This window comes from Fringilla coelebs, assembly GCF_963513975.1.
Source record: "Fringilla coelebs genome assembly, chromosome: 1".
Lineage (NCBI taxonomy): Eukaryota > Metazoa > Chordata > Aves > Passeriformes > Fringillidae > Fringilla > Fringilla coelebs.
The window spans coordinates 95,222,695-95,246,503 of NC_140028.1; the positions used below are offsets into that span (position 1 = coordinate 95,222,695).

General features: G+C 42.0%; 1 protein-coding gene across 2 annotated transcripts; it reads left to right on the plus strand.

Annotated features, from left to right (window-relative positions):
* The first annotated feature begins 1,488 nt into the window (after nt 1-1,488).
* ADNP2 (ADNP homeobox 2) lies at nt 1,489-22,578 on the plus strand. Of its 2 annotated transcripts, XM_084215376.1 has the most exons (5): nt 1,489-1,626; nt 7,048-7,205; nt 8,891-9,010; nt 13,864-13,953; nt 17,271-22,578. In XM_084215376.1, exons 3-5 carry the CDS (start codon nt 8,903-8,905, stop codon nt 20,229-20,231), a joined length of 3,159 nt encoding a protein of 1,052 aa, XP_084071502.1. In that variant the 5' UTR covers nt 1,489-1,626; nt 7,048-7,205; nt 8,891-8,902; the 3' UTR covers nt 20,232-22,578. The 2 variants fall into 2 exon arrangements, with proteins under 2 accessions (XP_084071502.1, XP_084071503.1); XM_084215377.1 differs by lacking the exons at nt 1,489-1,626; nt 7,048-7,205 and having other exon boundaries at nt 8,507-9,010.
* The last annotated feature ends 1,231 nt before the right edge of the window (nt 22,579-23,809 follow it).

Below are 23,809 nucleotides of genomic sequence, written 5' to 3' on the forward strand. Positions count from 1 at the left end.
AACTTTTGTGGCCACTGCTGAAAAAAAAAAAAAGAATACTTTTTTGCCAAAGTGAATGTTTGATTTGTATTACTTTCTGAGCAGATGCCAGTCAGTTTGCTGCTGTGGCCTTCAGAGGTATTGAATGCACTGGCCAACACATTGACCTGTGTGTGAGCTATGTGTAGACCAACAGTGAAATTGTGTGGCTGCCCAGGCCCACGGCAAAATCCCCCTTGGCTTCCATGGATGCGTGTCTCAATCACATGGTGAAGACTCAGGGAATCTCTGGTTGAAGTCAACACTTTGTGAAGTCTTTGGGAATGGCCTGAGCAAAGCCAGGTCAACCTTGTGGTTGTGACTGAGAGCTGCGCCAGGAGGATGGTAGGGATGCAGGGAGAGAGTCCCCATGTGCCAAGGATGGGATCCACCATGGTCATATAGGATCTCTTGCCATGAGTGGCCTCCTGCTGGCTCTGGTGGCAGGGCCACATCAGGGATCTTGGCGGTGGAGAGCCAACCATCCTACTGGTGTGGCCGCTCCTCTTGGTCCCTGTGGTACGGCTGTTGCCTGCCCGCAGAGAGGATTGGCTCTGTTTGCATCTTGCGCCCATCTGCCATCATGGGAAGAGCAAGAAGAACTGCGCTAGCAGATGTGGAGACATGGAGATGTCTGGTAGACAGAGCTTGCAGCGAGGCGTCTTCCATCACACCTCAGAGCCTTCCAGCGTCATGGGTGTGACAATGCCACGCTCCTGGATGGCGTCACCAGACGGGCCCTGTGCCGGGGCCCCGCCCTGTGTCCCTTCTGGCCCAAGCCCGGGCGTGGCATTCAGGCCCAGGCCCGCCATGGCGTCAAGGCGTGTGAGCCCCGCCCCCAGGAGCATGGCCAATGGGGAGCCTTCCCACCAGGCCTCGCCTCGTCCCAGTGGCCAGCGGGGTGGGCGGGGCTTCCAAACTGCAGCAGATGCAAATGAGGCTCCACCCACCACCCCAGGCGGCCCAGTTCTGGGTGGTCACGTGGCAACCTCGTGCGATGGGCATGGTGTCATCAGGCTCCTCCTCGGTGTGACGTCACGGCTCTCGCGAGAGCGCTCAGTGCTGCCCCTTTGAGGTGTGAAGGGGCGCAGGTGAGCTCCAGGCTGGGCCCCGCCCCCACCCGAGGTCCCGCCTCTAGCCCCGCCCACTCCATCCGGGGAGCCAATGGGAGCGCTGGCTGAGTATCTCCCCATTGGCTGGCTGCCTGCCATGCAAATGAGCCTCGACGTCACTTCCTCTGCTAGATCGAGCGCCATTTTCTCTTTCTGGCGGTCGATGCGGCGCGGGCGGTGCGCGGGCGGCGGGCGCTGAGGGAGGCGGGTACAGGGCGAGGCGCGTGTGGAGCCCCGGCCATGCCGATGCCGCCGCCCCCCCGGGGCGCGCAGTGAGCGCGGCGGCGGCGCCAGGCCGGGAGGCGGGGCCGCGGGAGCGGTGGCACCGGGCAGCGCCGGCGGCAGCGCCCGCGGCAGAGCCGGAGCCGTGAGCGGCGGGTGGCGGCGGTGCAGGACCGCGGCGGGCGGCGGCGGCGGCCGCAGGAGGAGGAGGAGCGGGAGCCAGAGCCAGGAGGAGGAGCAGCAGCGGCGGGGGCTCCCCCTGCAGCCTGGCCGGGTACGTGCGGCAGGGCGGGGCGGAGGGCGGCGAACGCCCCGGTGGCTGCGCGATTTCGGCTCGGCGGGCGCTGCGAGCTCAGAGCGGCTTCCCCGAGCGGGCGGGGAGGGACGGCACGGCACGGGTCCGGCGTGGCCCCATCGGGCGAGGCAGTCTACGCGGGGATGCTCCCCCGCTGCCTCGCCGCTGCTGCGGGCTGTGGGCAGCTCCGTATCACCTGAGCGTTGGTTATTGAATTCCAGGTTGCACTTCAGCGACGGAGTGTCTAAGGAACCAGCTTAATAGCTTGCTTTGAAATCTGGATGAATAATTTTAATGGCTTTTAAGGAATTGGTTTGGTTTGAAACAGTTTGTGGCAAACTGTAGCAGGGACAGGAGTGACACACGTATAGAACCAGCACTTTATCACCGGCTAATAGAACCAGTTATTGGGAGGCAAAATTACGTCGAATATCCTTGTGGTGCCTCAGCAGTGTATACATTTAGAAAGAAAGCTTTTGAATAATGTAAACAAGCACAACCCACACAATACAAACCGTGAAAACCATTTGAATGCACTTGCTTTGTGGTCGAGAGCAGGTAATGGGGAGTTCCAGTTGTCCTGGCTTCTAAATGGAATAAAAGAAACGTGTGTAACTCCTGCTGCAGCGGTTCAGAGTCCTGTACTGTCAAAGTTATGAACAACTTACTTTCCGCAGATAAAGTTTTGATGGGTTAATTACTTGGGAGGAATTGGTTGTTATCTTTAACAGTCTTCTGTCAACCTGTGTTTGTTAAAAACAGTTGTAAAGAGCTACAATGAAATACTTAAAACGACTCCTGGGATGTTGAATCTCTTCTAGAAATCCTAGTGCTCCTTTTAATAAACTTTCTCTTTAATTTTGATTTTAAAAATGGAGTTTCTTTAGCACAATATTTAGCGGAACTGGGTAAGAAATAAAGAATATGATAACCTGCAATAAGATTTATTATAAGGTATAACGTATATGATAAGCTGTAATAATTTCTGTGGTTTGTTTCATGGAGGTTTTACGAAAAACAGCTTCCCCCACAAATTACAGCAAATCTTTAGAAACAAGAGCACACACAGTTTTGTTATGCAATATGTTTTTCCATTGGGAATTCCTGGATTTGGGCTAAGTCTTACTGAGTGCTGATGGAGCTGTTTTGTGTTGGAACTCTTTAGTCCTCCTTCTGAAGCCTGTTGCATAGCTCTGGAGGAGGGTTTCAGTTCTGTCCCCTTTCTGACTTGTTAAGGTTTTGCATTGTCTGTGCTGTGGACTGTTGTGTGCATTTGTAAAGTGCAAAGTCTTTAGGTCACACCAAGCACAAATGCAGTGGTACTTCCTCCTGGAACAGCTGCACTCAGGGTGTGACTCTTCTGCTCACATACACATGGGGCTGACAAATCCTGCAGGATTTGAGTGGGCCCCATGCAGATGCTTACCTTGCCTAGGATGAGCTTGTTCCTGCTGGGTTCAGGTTCTGGCCAATGCCCAGAAAGGACTCCCAAGGGAGTCAAAGTATTGCGTGAGTTAGTGCTTTAGGAAGGCTCCTTGAGTTTAAATTGTAGTGTCCCTTAGCTTCTTCTCAACAGTCTTGGATAGGAGGGACTTGGTTGTGTGTTAATGAACCATCACAATAGTTGTTTAAACCCCAGTAGCTGTAGTTAGTGATCTAAATTTGCTTTGCTGTGTTAGGTAAGATGCATGTTGTTGTGCTGCATCTCAGTCTATACCATCACATGTCTTACTGTTCTTCATTGTGTGTTAGCAGCTGTTGGATGATAGTCTTGGTGTTGGGCAAATTGACCTTTTTAACAGGTATGTGATTTATAGCCATGGAGAGAGCAGAATTATTGTGACTCTTAAGAGATCTATGATTTGAAATGCCCAGAGGTTTCTGATATAGCTGGACAAAGAAGAGTTAATTTTTTTTCTTACCTCAGATTTCTAATAACTTGCCCTTGGATAGAAATAGGAATATAAGAAGATAAAGAGAAACTACTTTGTTGACCAGAACTGCTCTTTATAAGTTTTATGAGAATATATTTTAAATTACAACAGATTAAACAATGAACAACAATAGCATCCATTTTATTTAGTCAACTTTTTCTTTAAGAAGCTTTCTTCCCTCTCCCTCCATAGGTTGGATAAGCTTGGATGGTGCTGATGTATTTGTAAATCTGGTTAGGTCTCTTTCAGAAGGTAAGAGTCCAGGCAATGGAACTGGCCATATGATGTGTAGTTGAGCAGATACTCAGGTGTGACTTCTTAGAGGATGTGTAAGCTTACCAGAAACAAAATAAAATTGATGAGGGTAAAATTTGGTACGGCCAAACTCTCATTCTTCTAGGCAGTTTCTTAGTGCGCCTGTCCTCCTAGCTGCTCTCTGCCATCCAGTGTTCTTGTTCCCTGAGTTCTTGAAAATAGATCACATGCTTTCATTCTGCTTTCAGGAATGAAGCAGTTTTTATTGTTTTCGGAACTAATACTGAATGGTCAACTTCTAATGAGTTTACAATAAGGGAAATAATTTGTGGGGGCCCTGGGAGGCATTCCCTGCGCTGGGGAGACACAAGAGGCTTCCCTCAGGGGCTGTTGGGACCCCAGTGGCTCCTTCTGTGTCCCTCAGCCACCATTGTGGCCATCATCTTTGTACTGCCCGAGAGCTCAGTTCAGCCCCTACCTCTGGGGAGAGGGAGAAACCGGGACTCCCCTCATGAATGTGCCTCGCACCCTGAACATCTCACCGTGCAGCTGAGTTAAACATCTGAGCATACCATGCAAAGGCCCTTTTTGCTTCCTTACCCTGGACTTTACTAGCAATATTCTGGCCACAACATAATTTTTGATTGGTGCTTGTCAGTTCTGGAAGCTGCTGAAATACAAGTTGGTAAACAAACCTTCCAAAGTACTCCAACCCAAATGTTCTGAACCTGTTCCAAACATTTTTATAAAGGTCCTATAAAAGGTACAAACCTTTTAAAAAGACCAAAGAGATTTCAAAAATCTCTTTCTCAGTTACTAGATAAATGTTACAAAAACTTAAGAATTATTTAGTTTCCAAGGCGGATACTATGAGAGGACAAAGTTCCTTTAGTCTTTCATAATTTCCCTGCTCAAAGCAGTTCTTTGAGCAACAGGCAAGTGAAGGCCAACTACTTAGGAGCACATCTGGAGATCTTGCTTCTGTACAGATTTTCTGGTGTCTAAAAGGGTTACATTATGTCTGTTTTCTCTGTGGATCTTTAACATTCCTCTTTTCCTGAAAATTCTTGAAATGCCTGATTATCTAGTTGACTGGATTTTGCTGGAAGTATTTGCATGTCCATTGAAGGCACATATGTGCATCTTCCTTTTGCCAGCTCCATACCAACTCCATTTTCATTTGCTTCCGAATGCTTCTTCTGTAGGAACACAAAAGTGGTGCGGATTTCATGTAAGGAATAAAGTTCTCAATGTGAACACTGTCACTGGAGGAGGTTGCCCAGAGAGGCTGTCAAACCTGACTGGCCTAAACAGGGTCCCCTGGCTGCGATTAATGGTTGAGCCTGCTTGTAGGAAGCTGGACTGTGTGTCCTCTCAAGGTTCCTTCCAAGGGGAATGAGAATGATTCTAAGAAGTAAAATGGTTAGGAACTTGGCATTTTGTGATGACTTCTCACTTTGAAGAGGTGCAGTGTTAGTGTTTTTCCCTTTTTTTTGTAATGCAGAGAAATGATAGTAAAAGGTAGTTACTTTGAAAACTGATGTCTATCTACCAAGATACTTACTGTGCAGACTGTTACCTTGTCTTTTAGGCTAGTCTTAAAATACTGCAGTACTGCTGGAAGGGAAGAGTTGCATTTGTGATCTTTGAAAAGTCAAATCCAGTTAGTTGGATGTTACAATCTATGGTAACAAATGTAGAAATGAAACAAGCTCATAGTGTTGAATAAAGCTCCACTGTGTATATCATTATGGGGATGTCATCTGAACAAGCAACAAATAGGAATAGCTTGATGGCTAAAAATGCCTGAAGAAGAGATGGATGGCCTTCTTAGAACTGAATCTGAGACATCAGCTGCTAAAATGATTCTTTTATTTTGCTAAAAACTTGCCTTGGTTCTGTTTAAGAAGTGGCACTAGTTTGAAAACTCAGTGGATTATCAGCTTTTTTGGAAACAACAATTAAAAGCTGTGAAGAATAAATTATAGCCTTTTAGACAGGCAGTGCAGTAAAATGATGAAGATTCTTGGTAACCTTCATTCAGTTTACCTGTAGTGCTTTTGTGTTGAATTTGCTGATTAAGAATGGAATGTGGACCAAGAAATTAATGGATCCAAAGTGTAAACTAAAGGTTGAGGAATGTCCAAAATATAAGAAAAATAAATGATTAGTATGAAAATGTGGATAATAAACTGCATAATAATCAAGGAATTAAACTGAGGACTTGAGGGAATAAGCTTAGAAGGTTGATCTTTTGTGACCTTTATGGTGGGGCAGTGCTGGTCTAATGGATAGAGAGACTCTAAGAGGGTAGATTTAGGTTGGATATTAGGAAGAAATTCTTAACTGTGAGGGTGGTGAGGCAATGGTAGAGGTTTTCCTGAGCAGCCGTGGATGCTCCATCCCTGGAAATGTTGTAGGCCAGGTTGGATGGGACTTTGAGCAGCCTGTTCTAGTGGGAGGTGTCCCTGCCCATGGGAGTAGGTCTGGAACTAGATGATTTTTAAGATCCATTCCAACCCATACCGTTCTGTGATTCTGGTGTGAGATCCTTTAAGATCTTTACTTCCAAGAAAGTTGTTTAAATACCTGCTGAATAACATTGCACGTGATTGCACATGGTGGCCTTTGGATTGAAGACCAACTGTTTGAAAACTGGGACTTAATTTATATTCAGTTTTTTTCTGTTATGGTGGAGGTTTTGGTGTGTTTTTCTTTCTCATGGATTAATAATTTAAAGATAATTGTTTTATTTCACTTTTTCTTCTGCATTAATAATTTCAGAACAATTGCTGGTTGAGGTACATGGATGTTGCGTTCTATGCCCCTATTGACTGTTTCTTATTTGTGAGCTGGACATGCCTCAACAAATGCCTGCATCACCTTCCTTAGTAGCATCAGTGTATGAGTTGGAAGACTGAGATGGGGAAACTGTTTCCATTGGAGCCTAATGTGTTGAACCATATTTCCTTCTGGCTGATCACCACTGTGCATGGTGGTGTCCAGTCAGCTCTGTTGTTACCCGCACTGGACTGTGGGGTTGATGTGTATAACCTGCTGTCATAGAGGGACTGATCTTAAAGCTTTAACTAGGGACTCTGCAAATTCACGGTGACTTCACTTTCAAAAGAGTGTTTTATGTCAAATTTTTGCTCATTGCATTTTGGGAGAATGCCAGACCAGTTACTCTGATTTATTCCATTCTGTATAGGTTCCTGTTCTACGCCCACCCCAATGGTATCAGAATGTCTTCTGGACTTGGTGATAAAAAACATTAGAAAACAAGACTAGCGTCTGTCAAATGGGGTTCCCTCTCCATTTCTCTCTACACACCTTTCCTTTCAGGGGAGAAGAAGCAAAGAATAGTATGTGAGTTGTTTGAATTTTAATAATAAACCCTTCAATTGTATGTTTTATACATAAATTAAGGTTTGGGGTGGTTACATACAGACTGGAACATTTTTTTATATGGTTTGTGGGTTTTGAGGATTTTTTGAGGCTTAGCTTGTAGCTGGTGTCTTATGTGCAGGGGGATTTTGCAACTATTTGCATTAAAGTCTTCTTCAAAGTAGAGCTTTCATGTTGGCAGGGAGCTTGCTTTTCTTTTGGTAAAGTATAGCTTTTCAAGACATTTGAGACAGTATGTGCTGAAGTACTGTTCGGAGATTTCCTCTATTTCTTTTTTTTTTCTCCTGTTCAGACGTGTCCTGGATGGATGAATTGTTTAGCAGTAAGAACTAAGATGTTGTAAATGCTCCTGGATCCTCTGTCAGCTATTTAAGCACCAAATACTGGAGAAGCTTCCAGTGACCTTTTTCAGTTCAGGCTTAGGGTTAGGTTCTGTGTCCATTGTAGTTTCTTAAAGCTCAGTCTAAATTGCATCTTGCTGTAATCTAGGAAGGAGTTAACAGAGGCTGAGCTTTTTTTTACTCCTAAAGCTGAGCCTGTGGAGATACCTTACAAGTTTACAAAAGTAGAATCTTTTGCAGGAAATCTAGATTTTATTAACAATCATATTTTATACACGTACAAGGTTGACAGCAAACAAAATTATCAAAAAGATTTCTCATCTTGATGCTGACATTTAAGGTGAAAGGTGTGGAATTTCTCCTTAATTGATACTGTCATAACAAGGAGATTGAAAGAAAAATTTGGAATTTTCTGTAGATAGAAGAAATAAAAAGCCCCCCAGCCCTCCCCCCCTTCCCAACCTTCCCATTACATTCTCTTTCCTTTAAAATCAGTCAGCTGTTCTACTTGGGAAATGCTAATGAGTCCACTTCTTTGGCTTAAGGATTTTGGATTTTCGTCTTTAAGAAATGGCATCCTGGCCCATATCAGCAAGAGTGTGTCCGGCAGGACTGGGGCAGTGTACTTGTACCTTGTACTTGGCACTGGTGAGGCCTCACCTCAAGTGCTGTGTTTAGTTTTGTGCCCCTCAGTACAGGAAAGACATGGAGGGGCAGGAGTGAGTTCAGAGAAGGGCAGTGAAGCTAGGGAAGGGCCTGGAGCGCAAGTCCAATGAGGAGTGGCTGAGGCAGCTGGGGGTGTTTAGCCAGGAGAAAAGGAGGCTCAGGGGAGACCTTATCACTATACAACTCAAAGGAGGCTGTAGCCAGGTGGGGGTCAGTCTCTCCCCCCAAGTAACTAGTGACAGGAAAAGAGCAAGTTGCACCAGGGAAGGTTTAAATTGGATATTAGGAAAATCTTCAGAAAAAGGGTTGCCAAGCACTAGAATGGGCTGGCAAGGGAAGTAGTTCAGTTCCCATTCCTGGAGGTATTTAAAAGACACATAGGTGTAGTGATGAGAGGCATGGGTAATGACTGTGGTGGGGTTTGAACTCTATGATCTAAGAGGTCTTTCCTAACCTAAATATTTCTATTCTCTGACTTTTCAGATTCTAGTTCTTATTTTAACACACTTAAATGCCAGTACCTGTGTTCAAGTATTTAGTTGGTTTTTTCATTCTTTTTTATTCTTCCTCTTCTTTTTTTTTTTTTCTTTTTTTTTTTTTTTTTAATTTTTTGGTGGTTTTGGTTTTTTTTTTCCCCAGGAAAAGTGCAAAATGTTTCAAATTCCTGTTCAAAACCTTGATAATGTAAGGAAGGCTCGAAAAAAGGTGAAGGACATTCTTGTGGATCTTGGGCTTGACAGCTGCAAGGAATTGTTGAAGGTAAAGTATATGAAAGAATGTAAACCAATCTGAAATGTAAACCCTTGACAAATATTTCACTTTCTGTGTATATATGATAGATTTGGGGGGCAGGGTGTGGGAGGTGGTCCGTACATCAGGAGTTTTTTATTACTGACTCTAGTCAAACCCAGGGCAGGAATTTGGTGTGTTAAACATGTGTTAAAGATGGTGCCTCATATTCTGTTAGTAATGTTTCAACAAACAGAAACAGTACAGCTTTAGGAAAAAATACCACAGACTAATGAGTTGTTATTTGGGTGCAATGCAGCTACTTTTTCAATTCTTTTAAGATTTCAAGCAGATGAGGACTTGGGTCTCCTCAAAGACATTCCATCACATATCAAGGGCAAGCCTCTGAAGGGACATACAAATCATCTGCATTTCTGAAAATGGATAAGCCTTTAAATTTTGTGTCTGGTGAAAAATACCAAAATGATCTTACCGAGTTGTAGTTTGGTTCTGTATCTTAAAAAGTATCTTAAAAAGCAGGTGTACTGGGGTGGTTAAGATAAACCTTGTACCACTGTTGCCACTTTTAGAAGAAAATTTTGTGCATCGGTCAGGAAGAATGCCGACCATCAGAAACCCCATCAGATTGGATTTCTAGAACCCAATACCAGAAAAGGTGCAAACACAGCAATGTAACTCCATTTCTTAACAATGGTGTATTTCAGTGAGCTGGTGCACAGGCTTTTTTGATTGTTGAGTAGATGCACGCCTTAGCGTTGACAAGAGGTTGATTCCTTCTGTATGGCAGTATGAAGTAGGTATAACACTCTGTAAGGGTGTGTTGTGTCTTTTGTGGTGGTTTCTTTCTGAAACTCTGTAAGTAATGAAATAAATGTTCAAGACCACATGCATAACTGATTTTGGAATATTCTTTGTTATTTCAGTTGAACAGTTCTGTATATATCTAAGTGCTGTAATAGCTCAAGGAAAATCATGTATACTAACTTCCATTTACGTGCTGTTTTTATTTTGTTAATATTCTGTAATCACACTTCTGACTCAGGAGCTGAGTCTGTCTTGACCATTGGAAGCAGGAATGTTTTGATGGTGACAGGTTTTTACTATGAAATTGCTTGCAGTCTCTTTGATTGTTGCATGGACTTCAATGGTACATAAGTAATAAGTTCTTTTGTATTTGGTTGGGTTTTTGGGGGTACATATAATGTGCATTTAGTTGGTTTTTCTTCATTTTTTAAATAAAAAATATTGATGGGAAACCCAGAAACATTTCCACTGTAGAAAAACCTCTATGAGATTTGGGGCAGAAAATACCATATTAGTGGGATTTTTTTTTTTTGCAAATAATTCTCTCTCAACCAAGTTCATAAATTTAGCTTGTTTTTTCCAGGTAATCTGAAAAAATTACCTGGGGCTGGTTTTGGACAGCTTTAGCAGTATAGCTTGATCTGTACTTGCTTCATGTGATGATGGTATTTCTTTTTGGTAGCATAGGATTTGTGAGGTTTTAATAAAACTTAGAATCATAGAAGGGCCTGAGTTTGACGGCACCTTGAAAACCATCTAGTGAGAAGTACCTAAAGTTTGTTTTCTCAAATATTGAGATTGATTTCTGGACTCTATGAAGAGGCTGGACAGTGTAAGAAATGGATTGAACTATGATATGCTACAAACATGACCTGAATCTGGTCTTGTGCTGTTGTAATAAGGCATGGTAATGGACAATAGTTGGTTAGGAAGATGAATGACTAGTATGACTAGTACCTCTCTGTAGCTTAGAGACCAAAAGGATTAGTTTTTAGGCTGATTGATCTCTGCTAGGAAGAAAACATGAGCATTTTGGCTGGAGTACTAGTTTGTTTCTCCTAGTAGTGTGTTTAAGGTCACTGTAAGGTCAGAGGTTTCTTTTAATAAACAGTTTCAGCTTCTCCTAGTAGTGTGTTTAAGGTCACTGTAAGGTCAGAGGTTTTCTTTTAATAAACAGTTTCAGCTTCTCTAACATGCTGTGATCTTTAGGGCCATGAAGGTGATGGGAGGGCTGGAGCACTTCTGCTCTGAAGCTGAAGATGTGCTGAGAGAGCTGGGGTTTTCAGCCTGGACAAGAGAAGGCTGTGGGGAGACTTCATTGCAGCCATTCAGTACCTGAAGGGGGCTCATAAAAAGGAAGGAGAGGGACTTTTTATACAAACAGATAGGGACAGGACAAGGGGCAGCAATGTTTTAAACTGAAAGAGTGTAGGTTTAGGTTAGAGGTTAGGAAGAAATTCTTTATTCAGAGGGTGCTGAGGCACTGGTACAGTTGCCCAGAGGAGCTGTATTTAAGGCTGTGTTTAAGGCCAGGTTGGATGTGGCCCTGGGTAACCTGGTTTGGTAAGTGTTATCCCTGCCCATGATGGGGGGCTGAAACTAGGTGATCTGTATGGTCCTTTCCTGTGGGATTCACATTCTCTGAACCTAATAGAAGCAGTGAGAAACCACCAAAGAAAAGAATGACCAAAACAATTCTTATCTATTCACTGCTCCTGTGTTGTGCCAAAGTAGAATGCAATATGGAGATTGTTCACCCAAAGTGATGGTGTTTTGTTTCCTTGGCCTGTCAGGGCCAAGCGTGTCTCCAGACTGTCGGTCAGCTGACAGTCATGAGATTCTGGGCAGTTGAGTGCTTGTTCAGTTTCAGTTTAGATGTAGTGTAATATAGTATAGAATAATATACTATAATAAAATAATTAATTAGCCTTCTTTGTTCTTTCTACAGTACTGCCTCTCACCTGTTCCTCTGTCCTTCTCGGCACAAGAGTGACACTTTCCAACCCAAACCATTCTACGATTCTGTTCTATGATTCTGTGTCTTCATTTAAACTCTCAGCTTTTTATGTTTTTGTTGAGGAAAACCATGGTATTTTTAATACCGAGGGGAGAACAGTTCTTAGTTTAAAAATGTTTTTCTCTTCAACTTAAAAATACCTGTTAAGCATAAGGATTAGTCAGGCTTCTCAGAGGGCTTTGTTCCTTTCTTGTTACCTTTCTCTTCTCCTGTTTTCGTCCCCTCCTGGAAGTGAGAAATTTGGAAAGGTCATAACTAATTAGTGGATCTTTGTTTAAAGCAAGTGTTCACAGCAGCCATTTGCACCACTGACGAGTTGTATTGATAAGAATGGTTATTTTTATTATGAGATATTCCTCTGTAGGAAATAGCCATTTCAGCAAAATGATCTACTCGTATTTCCTGTGTTTGGCTTGTGGGAATCTGGTGTTTAAGTGTAGGAGCCTGTCACTCAAACCAAAACCAGAACATGTTTCAGATAAGCCGTAAACTTTAAGAAAACTTTTTTTAGCAGTGTGTGATTCAATCCAGTGTGTTTGGCTGAAAAAGTTTTAGTAAGTCTCAAGTCTCTTCATTTTCTCTATCAAAAGTAGTTCACTAAAATTCTGGGATTTCTCTTGTTGCATGCAAGGGTTCTTTCTGATGTTCCTGGTTTTTTTGGGGTTTTTTTTTTTTTTTTTTTTTGGTTGGTTGAAGGGCAAATACATGACTCATTCAGTGTCTAGGGTTGATTAGATTGCAGGGGATTTGTTTATTGTTGCCCTGAGCTTTTCTGGTTTCTCTTTGAGCATACTTGACTGTTGAAAAGGTAGACAGCATATTGCAAACTCAGCTACTACATTTTTCTAAATTCTTGAATAATGAAGTTAAAATCAAATTATCACTGGCATGATGTTCTGGTTTACTCTAATCTGCTGAACACGTGGAATCCTCATATTTGCACGGTGCAAATGGACAAGAGCCTAGTGCAGACAGAGCCTATGTTGAGTAAGATTCTGGGTTTTTTTGATTGTTGAAGCTTTGTTGCTCCTTGTTGCTGACTATAATGTGGGTTTATATTCATAAACTATTAGGTTTATGAATTCCACTCCTTTTGTAAGGTCGTCTGGTCTTAAATATTATTTGTTATCTACTTCTGCTGTTGCAGTGGGGGTTGGTGAAGAGGTGGAAATCATGCCTTCTCTAGGAATGCAGAGTTTTGAGTGAAGAGGGATTTGTGAAAAGGAAGAATGTGAGGGGAGAAGAGATGGAAGTTTTCTATGGCTAAAGCCTGGATTTGTAGCCTGTGTTCCATCCAGGGCATTCTGGGTGTGCTGTTGAATCTAGTTTAGGGTCTTCAGAAATGCCTAGTAAGTTGGAGTCTAGCTTGGGTTTTTTGTGGGTTTCTTTTTGGTTTTTTTTTCCTTCCATTAAATTTGTGTTTAAAAATGTGTGGGTCTCAAATCTGGAGAATTAAAGAAGGCTGTAAGGACAGTTTCTTTCCCTGACACAGTTGTTGTAGACACAGTAATATTGTGCTTTTGTAGCTTCAGGAAAAGGAGCTCTTGGAAATCAGTTTTTGTGAATGTCTTTTGTTTTTCCAAGTTAGAAGTGTAACAATGTTATGCAGATTTAATACTAAAACCTGTTGCAAAGTAAACTGTAGTGGTAAGCAATGAAGTAAGTAGTGAAATATTACCAATGAAGGAGGAGGAAGGTAGAGAGGAAAAATACTTTGAGTGTTCACTGTGAACTTGGCTGGAAGCAGTGGAATTCAAGTGTAAATATTTTCACTCCCAATATTATTTTCAGTAACTATGAAATGTTCAGAATTCCTACTCTGTTATTAGGCAGTCATATGAACAAATATTTGAGGTAAAAGAAATCAAAGCTGGGTCAAAGAAGTAATTTCTTTGAATGGAGTTTAGAGACTTCCAAGTCATTCTCTGTTTGTGTGGATTTTTCTTTTTTATTTTTCCTTATTTCCTATTGAGAATTTCTTTATATTCAGAACAGTCTGCAAATGCCTCATTTTCATTTCTTGTTTTTATTTTACTTTTAGAATCTTAAAAGTTTTGATGCAGGTGAAAACTACTTTTGTAACACTTCATGGAGTGATGTCTCTCCTTGGGAGCCTGTGGGCAAAAGGAAGGTATGTATGTTTGTGACACAAATTCTGGATAAACGTGTCGTGTGGAGTTGCTGAATTGGATAATTTTCAGAAATTGGAATGCAGCTTTTTTATGGAAAAAATAGCTTTAATAATTGTTTTCTAAGTGCTATTAGTCAGGGAATAATCCTACATTTCCTCTTTGTTTTTCCCTGTAATGCAGGTGGTTGTGAGGACTTCAGTTACTATTTTCAGTCTTTAAGGATACAACCCTGAACATCAGTGTTTAAGATGTCACACTAATATTTTGCCTTTTTAGCCTAACCTAATATGTAGTCTTAGCATGGTCTTCTGTACAACAGGACTCCTGTTTCATTGGAAAGGTGAAAGTGTGATTGCATAGATGCAAGTGATTTAATATGAAATTATTATTAGTGGCTTGGTCTGGGGTGGCAGTGGAAAACTTTCCAGTTAGATTTGTGTATGTGAAACAGCTTTTAGTTCTGTATAGCTAGACTCCACAAGAAAGGCAGGGTTGAGGTGAACAATTCTATAATTGTATATAGTAGCAAGTTTCTAAGATGCTGTGTCTGGAGCAGTGGAGTATCTCCAGAAAAAAATGTAGACTTGTCAGTCTTGCTGAATAGCCTTGGGGTCCCTCATGGCCTTCTTATGGAAGACCTGTCAATGAAATCCAGTGTGGAATTGATAACACATTGCTGTGGAACAGGTTGTGCTCCAAACTGTCTTTTGGATACTAACCTTGTTCCTGTCCATTTTCTTTAAACAATTTTGGTTTATTAATGTATATCATTCACATATCATGCTGCCTAGATTTGGGAGAAAAGAAGCTGGTCCTTCAGGATGTTCTTTGTTGCCATAAGGGGAAAGTAAATTGTTTCCTCCTGTAAACTCAGGCTGGAGAAGATGTCTATGTAAATGCAGTTGGTGGTTTCCACCGTTTATACTATTTTTAAGGAGACATTAACAGTTCTGGCAGAACATTAGTTCTTGGAAGATGTTCTGTCTTTCTGCATGATTCTAGGTTGTGGAGAATGTGAGACTGCACAACAGAATGTACTACTATGTTCTTGGGTAGGTTCTTTAAAGGAGGTTTAATTGAATTTACTGCAATATCTCTAATAAGCCTTCGTTTGGATTCCATTTATACAGTTGAATGCTAGTCAATCTCCAAGATGCTTTGTTTTTCTTAAGTGGCTTGTAATTCTTATTTTGTCAAACTTTTTATAAAACTGGCATGCCCTTGGTAGGTTGTGATCAACCTGAAATAGCAGATGAGTGAACAGAAAAAGCAGGTGAGTATGCAAGGAAAACATGCTGGCAGAATGGTTTGTAAAGTGTTTGTGTGGAAGAGCTCTGTTTCATACAGAGAATATCAAAGCAGCATACTTCCACCTGCTTCTGTTCAGCTTAAAGAGAATTGTTTGGAACTTTTCCCTTGTCATTTTACTCCTTCAGAAGTAGTGAGGCGTATCTTCTAGTAATGTTCTGTGTGCTTCATTAGTTCATTAGTGTCAGTGGCCTTTCTCTAGGCAGGATACTTTAAAATTGATGCATCTGCTAATTTGTTTTGTTGCTGTTTACTAACAGTCAAGAATAGACATCTAAAGAGTATAAAGAGAAGATAATTCAATGATAGCTTAGCAGTGTGCTTCTTCAGCAGCCTTAGTCAGCCAGTGGCATTGTCTAACCCACTGTTTTGAATTGGGAGCTTAGATTTTGGTTATCATCAGGAGACTCTCCTAGTATGGTGTTTGCATTCTCTGAACAGGATTTTTCCTGGGGAAGGCTGTGAGAAAGCTCAGAGAAAGAAGAAGGAAAACAATTCTTACCTCTACTTGCTGGTCCTGTTGTTTGGCCCATGTGGAATGTCTTATGGAGATGGTTTACTGCAATTGATGTGTTAATTGGACTCTGGTGATGGTTGTTTGGACTGATTGACCAGTTGGGTCAAAGCTGTGTTGTGACTGTCTGGAAAAAGGTCATGGGTTTTTCTTTAGTATACTATAATTTAGTATAGTAATATAATGTAATATAATATAGCTTAATAAAGCATTTGTTCAGCCTTCTGAATCATGGTGTCAGAGCACGTCATTCCCTGGCTGGGGGACGCCCAGCTTCGATACTTCTGGTACTGCTAGGAGATGGCTGTCTGTTGTCTGTAGATGGCTGACTGTAACCTGCATGGTTTTATGACATGGCAAAAAAAAAAATACCTGCACGTTTTCTGTTGCTGTTCTTCATGGTACATCAGTGAGATGTGTGTGGGTGATCTAACTGGGCTGGGTGCTGTAGTGGCAGAACAGCTTGTTCCCTTTGCATTCTGTTTCATGAGGGCAGAAATCAGTGAGGTGAAAAACATGTCTGAGGGAACAGACAGATTCCACTAGATTTTTGAGTGTGCAGATTTGTCACATGGATGTTGCTATGATTGATTCTGTAGTTTTTGGCAGGAGCCAGGGTTAGGAAGTTGATCAGAAAAAATGGTTGATGGGGCTACCAGTTTTTCAGAAAGAACAAATGATGTTCATATGGATATGAAAAGCAGTGCTGTCATGTGACATATAACTGAGGGAACAAATCACTGGTTAGTGCAAGACAGTTGTGTTCTTAAGCAGTTAAAATACTTTTCTGAGAGGAATATGTATGGTCTGTAGTGAGCGTTTTTGAGGAAATTTTGCAAAAAATTGCTACGATGGGATGCCCAGTATGTGTGAGTTAATATAAATGGTATGTATGAGTTAATACATCGCTGCTTTATCATAAAGGGGGTTTTACTACTTTCTATTATTATTTTGGCTCCAAAAGAATGTTCTTTAAAAAAATCTTTGGAGAATTTTCAGTGAAGAATAGGCTGTTGAAATACAGGAAGAAAAATCCTTGCCTGTTCTGCTTTTTGTCCAGTAGATGGGAGCTGGCCCTGAACTAAACAAAGCTTTAAAGGTGTCGAATTAAAAGGGCTGCTATTCCTAATTCCTAAGGCTTAACTTCTGTGTATAGTGGGGATACAGAACATTACTAGAAAATTCTTCCTGTCTTGTTCTATGATTCCTGTATTTAAAAACAGACAGGCTTCAGAATTATTTCTTGTGAACTAGGGTAGAAGTAAACTCATGTAAGGCTTCTTAGTAAATTATAATGAAACAAAAAAGGCACAAATGTTTCTTTCCTTAAGCATGTAATCTTTAAATCTGGTTTTCAAAACCAGAAGAAACTGAGAAGATACATGCTATACATCCAGTGAAGGCATTTTTGGCAGCTGATAGTGCAGATTTAAACAGATAATAGTGGCGTAGGAACTGACAGTTTCTAAGTGGATGTTTTTCTTTGGTTTGCAGAGATACAGAACAAAGCCGTACTGCTGTGGCTTATGCAAGTTCTCATCCAAATTGCTTACTTCTTTCAAGAATCACTTGCATCGTTACCATGAGGATGAAATGGACCAAGAGATGGTGGTTTCTTGCCCAAAATGTGCATTTTCTTCTCGGGCCAAAGTAGTGGCAGAACACATCTGGATGTTTCATTCATTTAATAAACGAACACAGAACTATACAGTCAGCATTTTGGATGGCATGAAACAGTTTAGGAGTGACATCATAAACTTCACATGTCTAAAATGTCAATTCACAGACACCTTGTATTACAATATGAAGAAACATGTGCTGATGAACCATTTTGAAAACTTACTAAGTGCATATTTCGGCGAGAAATATGATGAAAGTACACCGAATTCAGTTGAGTTCTACTGTAAAAAATGTAATGCTCCTGCAAACAGCTCAGATTCTTTAATGTTCCATGTCTTGACAGCTGAAACACACAGAGACCTGGAGAACAAACTTCGATCTCTGATTTCGGAACGCATTAAGAAACCTGGACTTGTGAAACAAATGCATATTGCTCCAAAGCCTGTCCCAAGTGTAGCAGCAGCTGCCCCATCTGCAGGGCCTGTTGTTGTCCCAGCAGGTTCTGTGACAACTCCAGCTCGCATCCAGGTTGCATTTCCACAGAATAATCAAAACCAGAGCATGGTGCACACACAAGCAGTTCAGAACACAATTGGACCAGTGACTGTCCCAAGTGCCTCTGGCAGCCTCCCAAATGCCGCCTGTGCTCCTGCCACTGCATCCTCGCAGGTCGCTCTTGTGCCCAGCAATCCTCCTGTGGCTCAGAACAACCTTGGTATTCAGCCGTCACCTTCGCAGGCTGTCCTTGTTTCTCATGGGCTCCGTCTCAATCATTCTGTTGGGAGCATAAATAGAGCTGTGGCCCCTGCGGTTCTTCCTCTTAATCAGCCCGTCAGGCCTGGCCTCTTTCCTGTTAATCAAACCATCGGGACTATAAACAGTCTGGTGCCAGCTGGAACGCTCCCTGCTACTCAACCTGTCGGCCCTGTGAATCAACCAGTTGCACCAGGAGTCCTCCCTGTGAATCAACCAGTTGCTCCAGGAATTCTGTCTGTTAGCCAGTCACTTGGGAACATGAACAGACCCATCGATCCCAGGGTCCTTCCTGTGACGCAGACAGTTGGGTCGAATCTTCTCCAGCTTAACCAGCCTCTTGCCCCTGGGGTGGTTCCTGTCAGACAGCCTGTTGGACCTGGGTTCCTTCAGCTTAATCAACCTGTCGCCCCAGCACTTATCCCAGTAAATCAGCCAGTTCAGCCTCCGGTTTCTCAAAGCACAGCTTTCTTGACTGCGGGCTCTATACTGAGGCAGTTGATTCCCACTGGCAAGCAGGTTAATGGGATACCTACTTTCACGCTGGCCCCGGTCTCTGTTACTTTGCCTGTACCTCCCGGTGGTGGAGTAGCGACTGTGACGCCTCCGCAGGTGCCCATCCAGCTCGTGCAGACGGGGTCAGTGGCTCAGCTGTCCCAGTCGCCAGCCAATGCTCCCTCTCCTCCTGTGGTTCTGACCTCTGACTTGCAGGCCTCCCCGCCTGCTCCTGAAACAAGCCAGGCTGTCAGACAGGCCAAGCAGTGGAAGACCTGCCCTGTTTGTAATGAGCTTTTCCCCTCAAATGTCTACGAGGTGCACATGGAGGTGGCGCACAAACCACTTGAAGTAAAAGTGGAAGCCCCAGAACCTCACAAACTTGCAGCTTGTGCGTCCTTTCTGAGGATGACAGAAAAGGCGATCCGGTGTTACGCTTGTAAATGTTTTCTCTGTGAGGAAGAGCTCATGAAGCATATCTTCATGCATGGCTTATCTTGCTTGTTTTGCACAGGTACTTTCTATGACTTAAAAAGCCTCGTGGAGCACAACAAAACTGCACACAATGGGAGAAGGGAGTTGCATGCGAGTTACAGCAACAGAGGCATTCAGCTAGGTAACGATGCTCAGGGTGGCCTTGTGTTCCCACACTTTGATTTCAACACAGTGCTACCAGATGAAGACATGGGTGAAAGAGAAGTACATTTGGCAGTGCTTGTTGGAATATATTCAACAGTTCTTGTCCCCGTTTACATCAAAGTGAAACCTCAGACAGCACAAGTGAACAGGAGATGCACCAGAAAAATGTTCACCTGTCCCTTTTGCTTAGGTACGTTTGCTGGTAGAGAAACCTATGAAAAGCATTTGAAAGAGAGGCATCATATAATGCCGACCGTGCATACGATTTTAAAGTCTCCTGCTTTCAAGTGCATCCACTGTTGTGGTGTGTACACTGGAAATATGACTCTGACAGCTATTGCTGTACATTTGCTCCGTTGTAGAAGTGCTCCCAAAGACACCAACTCGAGCCTGAAGATGCAGCTTGAGCGCACTGAGAGGAAAGAGCTGCTGTTTGTGAATGGTGAGAAGCATCTTTCTGTGGTACTGAAAAGAAAGCAATCAGATTCCTGCTTTGTTGCGGAAGACCAAAGGAATAAGGAACAGCAGCCTCTGAGCTTAAGTACTGGCATAGCTCTGTCTGCAGAGAATGAAGTAAATTCGGGGGTAGTGCCTTTTAAACGACAGAAGATTAGGACTGAGATGAGGAAACTTCCTTCTAGTGAGGATCTCCGCTTTCTGGCAGTAGATCCTAATCAGTATGATCACAATTCATATGAGGCACAGAAACAGTTTTTGTCGGACTACTTTCACAAGAGGCCATATCCTTCTAAAAAAGAGGTGGAATTACTTTCCTTGCTGCTATATGCGTGGAAAATTGATGTTGCATCATTCTTTGGAAAAATGAGGAATACATGCTTAAAGGCAATAAAACATCACAAACCATCTGTGCTGCTGGGTTTCAGTATGTCTGAACTAAAAAACATTAAGCACAGTTTGAATTTAAAAGATGGACCCTTGGATATGTAACCCAGCTTTTTATAATAGCTAAAATCAATCCATAATTGCATACTTAACAATTTAGCAGTTTATTATATTGTTTGTTTTAACTTGCAGACTGGCCTGTTGAAGGGTGCAGTAATACAAAAAGTATCGTTCACTTGTGACTGTTATTGTGAAAGGCACACGTAGTTGTGTATTTTAAAAGCTAAAACCTTCAGACTTAAACATCTGGAATTTGTTTTAGCTTTTTTCTTTCCCTGGGGGTAGTGTTGTGGGGATTATTTTTTTGTTTTGTTTTGTTTTTCTGTTCGATTTTGGTTTTGGTTTTGGTTCTGTTTGTTTGTTTTGTGGGGTTTTTTTTGGGGGGGAGTTGTTTTGTTTTGTTCCACTTCCATTTCTTTTTCTTCTCCTTCAAGCTCCTATTACATTTTTTATACAACCATGTAAAACCCTTGTCCTTGTTAAAACCAAATTTTATTTTATTTTTCTGCAGTGTTGTCTTTTCTAAATAATAAAATGTGTAATGTGGGTTAAAATAACAAGGTAAACTATGTGAAAAAGGTGAATTTGATTATTTGTATTTTTAAGTTCTGATATTTTTGACTTGTTTCTGGTTTATCTACTGAAGCAGTGATTGTGGCCATTACATCCATTGCCCCTTCAAATTCCCAGTGCGCTGGTAGCTGTGAAATACATGGCATTGTGGTTTTTTCCTTGGTCAGAATACCTGTGCCAGTTAAATCTGGTGATCTGTGGTTCCTGCTGAGTATTAACATGAGAGGCTTTTGGGTGCCCTTTGAAGTGACAGTGAACTGACTTGAAATGGTTGTGTTACCTGTTAAATAGATCTTGCTAACCAGAGGTGTTTATCCTTTTCATTTGGTGTTGAAGCATGTTGTTCAAAGCAGCATTTATTTTATTTTCTTTTTCAAAAAACAGAGCTGCTTTGGAGAGTGTGAAATTGCTTTGATACATGGAGTGTATGGCCTCTGTGCACATCACTTATCTGTAGAAGCCCTATCCAAATATCACCCAAATTTGGTGAAAAATCTGACATTTTAAATTGCTGTTTTATGAGATAGTAACTGAGCAGAGCCTACTCCCCAGCAAATTAGATCCCTGGCTTGAAGTCCCTTGGGTCAGAAGTGTTACAAACTGAACCTGGATGAATTGGTAGTATCAAGACTTTAAACAGTTGAGTACTCAAGCCTGTGATATTCATGTAGTGATTGGTTCTTGTTGGCCTGTAGAGAGCATCGCCATAGCATAAACCCAAACAGACTTCCTTCACTGTGGACTAACATCTCTGTTGCAGATTACAGAATAACTGTTGGGAAGGTTCACTTGAGTTGAAGCACAAACTGGTGGCCATGGGAGGCCTTGTTGAGTGCTGTGCTTTCTGGATATGCTTGTTTTCATCTGGCTTTCAAAGAGTGCCTCCAACATCAACAGCCAGTTACATAATAACCTGTAAGATGCATTGGTTTTATTTCCTCCTCTTCACCCCCCTCTCCCCACCCTCCTTTCTAAGAAGAAAAAAACAAAGTTCACTTGTGCCAGTGTTAGAAGGAAAGGGTGATATGTCCAAGCTTATTTCTATTTTTAAGGTAATAAGTAGACTTTTCCCTGTGCTGTAGGAACTTTTTAAGCAGATACAAAATGTTTTACTGCTGTTTCTGAAAGGGCGTGATGTTTCTAGCAGAATTTGGTGACTTCCTGCCTGAGGCTTTTTAAGCTGTTTGGAGTTATATTTTGGATAGAATCATAATATTTTCATATTTATTGCTTCAGAGAATTTTAATGTGTATGTAACGTATGGTTACTGCTACTTGGAAAAACCTAGTAATTTAATAGCAGTGTTAAACAAACATAAACAATATTTATGGGATCAGTTGCACGCCACCTCAAAAAGTGATTAGGAAACTGTGTTCTTATAGCCTCATAATAGCTCATTGGAAATTAAAAAATAAAATACACTTTGCCATAGCACACAGTTGATGAAACCTGTTCAGAGGGCTGTGAGTGAGGAAGAGGGGTGCTCTCTGGAAGTCCTGAAACGGAAGTACTTACTCTCACTCTTTCAGCCTCTGCTCTGTGAGCCCTGTCATCTTTGGGGTGGTTCTGCTGGATCTGGTGGGACTCCAGGATGGGGGTTTGGCAGTGTGCATCTGGGGAAGGCTTGCCATGAATGGGGAAAGACCGTAGAGAGAGCAATGTGGCTGAGGGGAACTGGGAAGTCATTTCGTGGTTCATCCATGCTTGGGGCACCAAGGGAACAGTCCAGTCTTACCAGATGTAGTGTCCAGTGTTGATATTAAACAATTTATTTATTGGATTTTGATTTCACAGTTTCAAATAAACCATATTTTTAACTTTCTCTTAGGTGTGTGTGCAAATGATTGCCTATCCATCCTCTCCTCTCTTTTAATACTTGCAGAGAACTTTATGTGAATATTTTTTTGGTGCAAAATTGCTGTTGAAAGAGACAGGAGGAAAGTAAAGATGTAGAACTTGGATCTAGATGCTTCAGGTAGATCTTAGTGCGTTACAGTAATTATGTATTATCTCAAATATTGGTAGCTGCATTTTTTCCTAGAGACTGATGCTCCTAAATCTTGGTACTAATTTGCTGTCATTAAATGCTTGTGCTCTTGTTAAGTGGGTACTGTAGAAATAAAAACCGGATGAATTTTGAAATGTGAAAGTGGTGACTGAGAATGCAGTATGGTTGTGGTTTTCAGGAAAACCAAGGGGCTTGAAAACAGCCAAGTTAAAAATCAGTGGCTTTAACTAAATCAGGCTTTTTGCTGTGGGCAAAAAGGTGAAGTAACTTGGATAGAGAGTCAGGAAATGCTGCTGCCCTGGCCTTGGCCTCCACATGGGTGCTGTGGTAGTTGCTTCTCTGGCACTTCTGTAAGGACAGAGCCTCTTACTGCTGGGGTATGGGAGTGGGAAAACAGTGGAGCTGCCCTCTGCAGCAGGCTTTATGAATACAAGTCCTTGAAGCATGTGAAGGGAGCTCTGTTCTGCTGTGAAAGAACCCCAGTTGGGAAGAATGCTGGTTGGCTTGCAGGATGATTGTTGCGAGTACTTGTTTCCTATGGGACTGAAAAAGCCCCAAATCTACATGTATCCTGCTTCTGAAATACATTGGTCTGGAGAGGTGTCCATGTTTGAGCAATAATGCTTTGTTGTGGTGCCTAGAGTTTTGTGCTTGTGAAATAGTGTGGCTACTTATTACTTGAATATGTGTAATAGGAAGGATTATTATTATTGGTCACGTTTCTTCTGCATATGCTCCTGTGCTGGGAGTTAAGTGAATGTTGTTTGGTAAACTGACATTTTGGAAGGGACCAATAACCAAGACACCTTTGTGGTGGCTTTTCAATACTGTGTTCCTGTGTGGAATGCTACCTACCTTCATGATCACATCAAACTTTTTTTTCCTTTGGTGTTTAAAATGCAGAAAACCTCAGATGCTTATTCAGGTAGCTGATTAATATAATTTTTGGGTTTGCAATTCTCAACAAAATTATCTATAAAGCCATAATAACTGCATCTGGCTGTGCCATTTTCAAACATATTTCTTGAACTTGAAAACTTGA

What these genes read in the sequence shown, in the direction of transcription:
- ADNP2 (XM_084215376.1), top strand. Translation starts at nt 8,903, where the DNA reads ATGTTTCAAATTCCTGTTCAAAACCTTGATAATGTAAGGAAGGCTCGA. An exon ending in GCTGCAAGGAATTGTTGAAG is followed by an intron (nt 9,011 to 13,863) that starts GTAAAGTATATG and finishes TTTTACTTTTAG; the next exon opens with AATCTTAAAAGTTTTGATGC. An exon ending in AGCCTGTGGGCAAAAGGAAG is followed by an intron (nt 13,954 to 17,270) that starts GTATGTATGTTT and finishes TTTGGTTTGCAG; the next exon opens with AGATACAGAACAAAGCCGTA.